Source organism: Asterias amurensis, chromosome 20 (genome assembly GCF_032118995.1).
Source record: "Asterias amurensis chromosome 20, ASM3211899v1".
NCBI lineage: Eukaryota > Metazoa > Echinodermata > Asteroidea > Forcipulatida > Asteriidae > Asterias > Asterias amurensis.
The window spans coordinates 1042584-1052253 of NC_092667.1; the positions used below are offsets into that span (position 1 = coordinate 1042584).

The following is a 9670-nucleotide window of genomic DNA, read 5'->3' on the forward strand; positions in this document are numbered from 1 at the left end:
ATTATATTGTAGTTGACGAGGTATTTCTGAATATACTTTGTTGATTATCTTGTAGTTAATGAAGGTGTTTCTGATTATTCTTTGTTCTTGATTATATTGTAGTTGACGAGGTATTTCTGAATATACTTTGTTGATTATCTTGTAGTTGATGGAGGGTGGACAGACTTTGGTTCGTGGGAGCCCTGTAGCGTCTCTTATGGAGGTGGTATAACATACAGAAGGAAGAATTGCACTAACCCAACTCCGGCACATGGTGGCGCTAACTGCACCGGTATAAGTGTAGAGAATGCAACATGTGGAGATGTCATCTGTCCTGGTGAGTGATTTTGTGCGTTAGTCTCACAGTTGCGTTAATAATGAGCAGTATAATGAGGTAATTTATTTATCTCATTTATCTCTCACTCACTGAAGCATCGTATCTGTGGTAGGACCGTGGTAGTACAGTAGGTATCACTGAATTATGGGGGCAGCGAGCCCCAGTTACTGCATATCTGATATGAGTTGACAGTAAGACATGCTTCAGTTGAAATGTCTATTTTTTAAGAGCCTCATTGGGATGTATGGAAAAGTTCCAGAACACGCTACCACTTTTTCATTAATTCTGAAATAATAATCTAATTTACCTCAATGATAATGAGATAACCCTTTTTTGTAAAAATGGGTGAAAAAGTGGTGGCGTGTAGGCACTTTGTTTAAATTAATACTTTGTTTAACATGGCTTCTGCTGGGGCGCTAATACGACCGATCGGATAATGACAAAATTTCGAAAAAAGGAGTACATCTGGGTCTAGATATCAATAAAATAGGCTATACATGTGTACCATGATGTGCATTTTAAAAGCTTAGCTTTACCAATGGCTGATGGTTCAGATGCATACTATGCGCTAGTCTTGGTGCAAGACGGTTCTCCTTAATTGCAATGCGGGTGCTGGTGGTGTTTTGGCCGCGCTGTGTGAGAAAGGAAAATGAGAAACGTCTTGCACCAAGACTAACTATGCACATGAGTGCATACATCTGAAAACTTTCTCAGTCATAAAATAAAATGCAACACACACGTAAAGAGCTCAAGGACGTCCAAAAACGGAGTGTCTTACTTTATTGGGCCTTTTAACCAAAAAGGCATTTATGAACATGGGAATAAAAGAGTAGTGACACGGTTTCGAACTGCCGTTTAAAACCTTGCAGGGTCGTGGCTGTGCGATAAGCCTTTATCGCACGGCCACGACCCTGCCGGTTTTAAATGGCAGTTTAAAAGAACTCGTCGCTACCCTTTTATTCCCTTTAGGCATTACCTTTTCAAGTTCCTTGATCAAATTCAATAATAATTCAAATTTTTTGCAGGTGCTTAAATAATTTATATTGTGCTGCCAAATATGTAGCGCTTCATGTAAATCAATCACAAGAACCATCTCTGCCCTCTACACAGGTACCCATTAACCCCTGGTCGAAGAGAAGCAATTGCTAAAGTGTCTTGCTCAGGGACACAAGTGTCATGACCAGGATTCGAACCCACACTCTGCTGAACAGAAGCACCACAGCTTGAGTCCGGTACTCTTAACCGCTTGGTCACTTCTAACCAAGTAAATTTTTACCGTCTTCTTTTTAAAATTGCCCAACAAACTCAGCTCATCCAGTGTAATTTAATTTCTTCTGACAGTTGATGGTGGTTGGGGAGCCTGGGGAGGATGGACTCTATGTAATACAGATTGTTATAAGTATCGGTACTGACATGTGACAACCCTGTACCCAAGTATGGTGGTAAGGAGTGCCCTGGAGACGGCCGTAAAACTGCAGCATGCAGCCTCGTGGTGTGCCCTGGTAAGTCAAGTCTTGGTCGTTGTATGTTTTGTCGTGTTGTCATTGGGTGCGTTCGATAAGCTTCCCTGGGTCAAACCCGCCGTGCTCACTCGGGTGAGCCTCTGACAAGAGCTAATCGAACGATCACACTCACCCTCTCGTGGTGACGTCATACACCTCCGGCCAGCCCCAAGTGACCCACTTCACAAGCAGGGCACTGGGGACTGACCTGGGTGAGCCCCTGGAATTACGTCAAAGCTATTTGAACGCACCGGGGGTAGACCGGGGTCGACCCAGGTAAGCTAATCGAACGCATCCTTTGTTAGAGAGGTTTCGCAAGTCTACGGATACACATACAGATACAGACACGTCGACAACTATTGAATTTTGCACACACGTTAGCTACGGATACAGGAGCTCATACACGTCATGAGGAAATGTTTTGAAGAAAAAGGACAAAAACTTACCAGAGCCCAGACTAATAAGCGCATGAATTGAACACAGACCATGGCTTGTCCATTTGTAAAGTGTTGCCATAATAGTACTAAATACTTCTTTTAAATATTGAGTAGACTTGTGGACAAGTTGTTAAATAAAACGCTGGAATTTAAGTCCAGGTTGGAATTCGCACGGTAGAATTACACTAAAGCCAGTCACAGTAACTTTCTGTGTGGCAGCAGAAGACAAAGTCCAATGGGAACATGGACTTAAGTTAACACTTATTACTCCCCAATGGAATTTTCAAGTTTGGACATATGATACACCAAGAAACCGCTAGTCTTATTCTTTCTTATTATATTATAGTGGATGGGCAGTGGAGTGCATGGAATGAACATTCCTGCGATCAGACATGCAGGGGGCGAAAAACCAGACGCTGTACCAATCCTCCACCAGTAAGAGGTGGCCAGCCATGTGAAGGCGCTCATGAAGAGATATATGGGACCTGCAGAGGCTTTGACTGCGTTCACAATGGTACGTTAAATCAATGAGACAATACTACGTCTAACACTGACACTAAACCCAACACTAACACTAACCCTCCACCAGTCCTTTGATAACAAGCCATATGTAGGAGTTCATGAAGGGATGTATGGGACCTGCCGAGGCTTTGACTGCTTGCACAATGGTACGACCATTCAATGAGGCAATACTACATCAAACCCAGACACTAAACCCAACACTAACACTAACCCTCCACCAGTCCTTTGACAACAAGCCATGTGAAGGCGCTCATGAAGAGATGGGACCTGCCGAGGCTTTGACTGCTTGCACAATGGTACGACCATTCAATGAGGCAATACTACATCAAACCCTGACACTAAACCCAACACTAACACTAACCCTCCACCAGTCCTTTGACAACAAGCCATGTGAAGGCGCTCATGAAGAGATGGGACCTGCCGAGGCTTTGACTGCTTGCACAATGGTACGACCATTCAATGAGGCAATACTACATCAAACCCTGACACTAAACCCAACACTAACACTAACCCTCCACCAGTCCTTTGACAACAAGCCATGTGAAGGCGCTCATGAAGAGATGGGACCTGCCGAGGCTTTGACTGCTTGCACAATGGTACGACCATTCAATGAGGCAATACTACATCAAAACCTGACACTAACACTAACCCTCCGTCAGTCCTTTGGTAACAAGCCATGTGAAGGAGTTCATGAAGGGATATATGGGACCTGCCGAGGCTTTGACTGCTTGCACAATGGTACGACCATTCAATGAGGCAATACTACATCAAAACCTGACACTAACATTAACCCTCCGTCAGTCCTTTGGTAACAAGCCATGTCAAGGAGTTCATGAAGGGCTCCGCCTCGTGAAATGGAACAGTCCAAATTTTACCTTGCGATAATATTCCTCCCATTCCACTCTGAGCCACTCATTATTTGTATACCATCAACCTCTCCCCATTACTCAATACCAAGTAAGGTTTTATGCTAATAATTATTTTGAGTTAACCAATAGTGTCCACTGCCTTTAACAGTAACGTTCCACCAGTCTCGGCCATGACACCCTGAATTGTTGATAAATTGTATAAAATTGATTTGATGTATTGATTTATCTTGAAGGTGAGTGGTCCGACTGGACACCTTGGAGTGAATGTAGTAAGACATGTTCCAGAGGGAATCAGACTAGAGTCAGGACGTGTACCAATCCAAGACCAAGGAATGGTGGTAAACCCTGCCCAGAAGATGACGAGACGGAACAGTTTCAAAGCTGCTTCAAACAAACATGTCCAGGTAAAAGTCAACTTTGGGTTTCCAGTGCCAAGGGAAGGTGCACAGTGGGTGCGTTTGATTAGCTTCCCCGTTTCGACCCAGGTGTGTGCTCATTTGGGTGAGCCCTGACAAGAGCTAATCGAACGATCACACTCGCCCTCTCGTGATGACGCCATGCACCTCGGGCCAGCCCCAAGTGATCCGTTCCACAAGCAGGGCACTGGGGGCTGACCCAGGGTGAGCCCCTGGAATGACGTCAAAGATATACAAATGAACCGGGGGCAGACTTGGATCGACCCGGGGAAGCTAATCGAATGCACCTAATGTTGATTTTTCTTGTATCACTTCGCAAAAATCTACATAATTTGTTTTATTTGCTACTCAAAATTGCCGTTCAGTGTAAACAAAACGGGTGCACTTCAATTATTTTGCCATTAGTAAATTGCAAACAAATCATTTTTGTGTGTACATTTATTCCAATACTTGTTCATGTCCGGGTAGAATCAACAAGTTAAACAAAAGCAAACTGTGGGCATCAAGTGGAAAGGGAGGCTGTACAATTTTTGTGTTATGTGTCACATAAAATTTATCAAAGGTCGTTCAGACACAGTACTAAAGTCGGTTTAACTCATGGTTCAACCCAATTGAGTTCAACTCTGTGTGTCTGAACTGTACTAAAGTTAGACCGAACCGAGTTCAACCCACAAAAGATAGACCGTCCAGCGAGAGGGTTTATCGTTAGACCGCTTCGGGTTTATCTTTGAACACTTTGTGTGGACAGAACAAAAAAGACCACATCCGGTTTAACTCTCAACAGACGACCCATTGACCTTCGTAATCATTACGTAAACACACGGTGACCAATGAACAGGACAATATACAGGATTTTAGAGTAACGGGGTCGCGTTTGCTTTGACCTCTTAAAACCAAAGATAAACTGTATCGGGATTAACTCAGTGCTGTCTGAATGCAAGGGTTTTTTAAACAACTTTTTACAACCATGACAAAAGTTAAACCGGTTCGGGTCTAACTTAGTAGGCTGTCTGAACATACCCAATGCCACTGAAAACTAAATTATCAGTTAAATTATTTTGCTAAATTTTACAAAATGCTTGACAAAATCCTTCCCTAGTGTACATACAGTTCAGTCCTCTATATTTCACAATATAAAAGAATAAGATAACAAATAACCTGTGATTCTTTGAACACAACAAGTAATGATAATTTTGCAGGCCTGTATGCTTCATTTTTGAAAGGGCACTTAGTTTTGAGGGAAAAAGGTACCCTGATTGCTGTTCTTTGGTTTTTAAGGAATAAACCTAAAATTAATAGATTCGGTCTAGAAATATTCATTGTAGTTCATTATAAGTCAAGTCTGATATAGAAGAGTTTGCGGTAACACCATGTAATAAGTATCTCTAAATGAGTTGGAGTGTTTTCACAAAGAACCTTTGGATTAACTCGACGTTTTGATCAGTATGCTCTGATCGTCTTCTGGAGATTCCAGAGCATACTGATCGAAACGTCTAGTTAATCCAAACGTTCTTTTCAGAACCACCCCAACTCATTTAGAGATAGTTATTACATGGTGTAACCGCAAACTCTTCTATATCTTATTTCCACCAAGAAAGTTTCAAATCCTTCAAGTCAAGTCTGTTTATGTTTACAATATTTCTTTACAGAGAACAAACTTCAATGAGGTTCCTCAAACCAATAAATTGGCTTTTATTTTTATTTTCAGTTCCATTGGGCTATGTCCGTAAGGTGGTACGACCAAGCATGAACATCCCGTTCGGTACGATCCTTGGTATTGTGTTTGGCTCAATGGGAGGCTTTACATTACTCTTGTTGATTGGTTTAGGTATTCGTAAACAACAGCTCCTCAGGAAGCGCAACAAGCTCATGGTAAGCTCATTCTTCCCCATTAAAGGCACTGAACATGTTTGGTAATTATCAAAGACCAGTATTCTCACTTGATGTATCTCAACATATGCAATAAATAACAGCTATGTGAACATTTGAATTCAGTTGGTCATTGAAGTTGCAAGATAATGATGAAAGAGGCTTCTGGCCAGAAGTCTTTTATTATTTTCGTTAGAAACAATTTGCCACAATGTACAATACACAGGAACACACATGGGCTTCTGATTAAGGGCTTATCCAATGTTGTGTAGTTCCATTGCCGTCTTCAAACATATACCTGTTCTGTAAAAATGTTCCTGTACATGTATATTAATAATAGTGAGACGGAACCCTTGCTGGACTATGGAGTAAGTCAGTTATCAAACCATATTGTGAATGGTGTTTGAAGCTTTGCATGGTGTGGATAATGAGAGCAACTATAAATATGAATAGTTGACTTGCAGGTACAACCATGAGTAAAATCTTTTTTTCTATAATAGAAATGAAATTAAATTGATTGAGGTGGTCTGTGGTCACTAAGAGAGGTTATAGGTTCAGTGGATCTCCTCCAGAGGGATCTTATCCTGCTTGTCTGAGTTGCAAATCATAATTTGATTCACTTGCAAATAGCTATAATCTCATTGTCATTATTATGCTTGCGTTCGATCAGCTTCCCCGGGTCGACCCCGGTCTGCCCCCAGTATGTTAGAATAGCTTTGAAGTCATTCCAGGGGCTCACCCGGGTCAGCCCCAAGTGCCCTGCTTGTGGAGTGGGTCACTTGGGGCTGGCCCGAGTTGCATGACGTCATCACGAGAGGGTGAGTCTGATTGTTCGCTTACATGTAGCTCTTGTCAGGGGCTCACTTGAATGAGCACTGCGTGGTCGGCACGGGAAGCTAATTTAACACATCCAATAAAGTGTTGTTTTGTAACATGTATCTACATGTATGCACACTTAATCCAGTTTTGAAACTTGAGTATGTTTGTTTTTGTTAACAGTTTGAACTGGACCATCGTGCCTTTTCGTCCATGTCGTCTCGCCCCGGCAGTTCCATTTCCCGCCCCGGGAGTGCCATCTCTTGCCCCGGGAGTGCCGTCTCACGCCCCGGTAGCGCCGTCTCACGCCCAAGAAGCGCTGTGTCCCGCCCTGAATCTTCAGTCTCCCGCCCAGGTAGTGCCATCCGAACCCCGACATCACCGAGCTCCCCAGGCAGACCGGGGACGGCTGAGGGTAGACGTCTCAGCAGTGAAGCTGCAGCTACTCCTGATAACTCTGCTAAAGTACCTGAAACTACAGCTGCTGTCAGAGAGAACTCTTCGGTCGGAGTGAACCCTGCATCTAAATCAAATCCCGGTCTTGATGTACCTGGACAGCAGGTAGCCAGTGCACAGCGCTCTTCATTGCTGCGCACACCACGACCAGAGAGTACCAGGCCAGACACTTCTCTGAGAGTTGATACACCGATGATGATGGCAGGCCTCAAACAGGTACAAATAAAAGCAGCTTGGAGGAATAGATAGATTGCACATGACGTTGTTGACCACCATCTTTGATAAAACTTCCCCGGAAAGGCTATCATTTGCTGAGAGCTGTATGCAGCGCGTACTTGCGTGCACTTTTGTACTGTTTATCGTCAAATATGGCGGTCATTGACACTATGTGCAATCCATCTATTAAGTCTAGCTCAATATTTGGTACATTTTTCCATCAACAATGTGTACCTTTTGATTGCCAAAACCTCTGTGCAATGAGCAGCCATGATGGTGATTTTGGTCGGAAAAAAAACAGAAGCATGAAATCTTGAAGTGTACTTTTCTCATAATGGCGACCCCCTATACAATACATACCATTGCAATGCTTGGTAAACAAGCAACCTGTCTATATAAAACCTAACAACTGAGGGCGCCAAACAAAAATAATACAATCTCTCAAAGGCAAGGCTTTTTTCTGTCGAGTTTTCTCGACATTGGGACAGAGCAACTACACGTAACACGGTCGAGTAAACTCAACTTTGGTAAGGAAGCACTTGCATTGCGCGGTACTCGACATCGGTGTTGAAAGGGTTAACGACTCGGCCATGACACTCTAAAAATTGAAGGATGTTTAATGACATTGAACTTTGATTTGATGTATCTTTGATTGCAGCTTGATGCCCAATTGAGAGAGATGGCCGGTTGTCAAGCTGAGTACAGTAAGGGCGGAGTAGCCGATGGTGGTTTTGACGCTTTAGGTCAATTGATTGGAACGGCTGGTGATGCAGTAGCCACTGGTAACCCTGAAGCTGCTCTTGCTGCACTCACACAGGAAGCTATGATGGCACAGCAAAAGACAGGTAAAAACATCATCAAATACTAAAACAAAATGTGATCCACTCTGAAAATGAGTCAGATGTCGCCTAATGCATTATTATGTAATGGACAGTATAATGTGGAAAATATCACAACAATTATTTTTAGGCAATAAAGCTATGAATACAACAATTTTGTGATCATACTTTAGTCTAATTTTCATCCTTTTGCGCGAAATGGTAGTTTAAAACATCATTTAAAAAAATGATATACTGTCTAATTTCAAACGGGAGTAACTCAGCATCACGATACACCCCAAGGCTTAGACATATACCAAATAACTGCTGCTGGTACGTTCTTTTTTGCCAATTCTTTAAATTGTCAACATCTGACTCATTTTCACAGAGCGGGTCACAAACGTCTTGAAGGCACTGCACACCTGTGGTGATTGTCACTTGGTGTATCCCAACATTTGCATCAAATGTAACATGAATCACTGTGGATCACCTGATATCATTTTATTTAAAGGCACACGACACAATTGGTAATTACTCAAAATAATTGTTAGCATGAAAGCTTACTTGATAACGAGCAATGGAGAGCTGTTGACAGTATAAAACATTGTGAGAAATGAATCCCTGAAGTAACGTAGTTTTTGAGAAAGAGGCAATTTCTCACCCAAATACTAAATGTCTTCAGTCTCGAAGCCCTTCTGAAAGCACAACAATTTGTGGGTTTGTTAATGTGACTGACCATTAAGAGATTCATAAAAGAATAAAAATGTTTTGAGGGTGTGCCCCAGGGCCCAATTTCATTGAGCTGCTTAACACAAAAAGCAGCTCAGCACAATAAAATTATGCTTACCAGAATAAGGTTACCAGCCAAACTATACCATGTCACATGTACAATTGGTGACTGGTATCCTGCTCATTTCTGCTTATCAGAAATGTGTTGGGCAATATTTTCTGCTTAGGCAGCGATGTGAAATTGGGGCATCGTCTCACTCTCCCCAATTTGAGATGCACTTTAACCCCTTGCAATTCAAATGGGTCCCTGTAAATAATTATTATAGGTTGCAAAGTTTAGTTCGACAAGTGTCCTGCAAAAGTGACATACTTTTAGTTTATTTATTTATGATTTGCAGATTGGTTTGATGTAAATATCTTTGATCAATTAGTTTATAAAGTGATTTCTACGATGCTGTCTCAATCAGTTGACATTAAAATTCATAGTTTTGAGAATTTATAACTTCACATAAATGTTTTTTAAATTTGTACATCAAATAAATGTGTTTGCAAAGCTTGAAAACCCATTTGTTGTTAGAGTGCTAATTTAATGAGAATGGTCCGAGTTTAAATTGTGTTATAACCCGATGATTGACAGAACTTGTATGACTGTAAATAATGTGATGCATATCACTGGTTCCGACCAAGGACAATACTTTCTTTGT

General features: G+C 41.9%; 1 protein-coding gene across 1 annotated transcript; it reads left to right on the plus strand.

Moving 5' to 3' along the window:
- Nucleotides 1–252: 252 nt before the first annotated feature.
- On the plus strand, nucleotides 253–9410 carry LOC139952456 (uncharacterized). Its single transcript, XM_071951589.1, has 7 exons — nucleotides 253–316; nucleotides 1658–1818; nucleotides 2602–2769; nucleotides 3880–4050; nucleotides 5771–5934; nucleotides 6931–7419; nucleotides 8078–9410. The coding sequence occupies exons 5-7, from the start codon at nucleotides 5809–5811 to the stop codon at nucleotides 8285–8287; spliced, it is 825 nt and encodes a 274-aa protein (XP_071807690.1). The 5' UTR covers nucleotides 253–316; nucleotides 1658–1818; nucleotides 2602–2769; nucleotides 3880–4050; nucleotides 5771–5808; the 3' UTR covers nucleotides 8288–9410.
- Nucleotides 9411–9670: the final 260 nt, after the last annotated feature.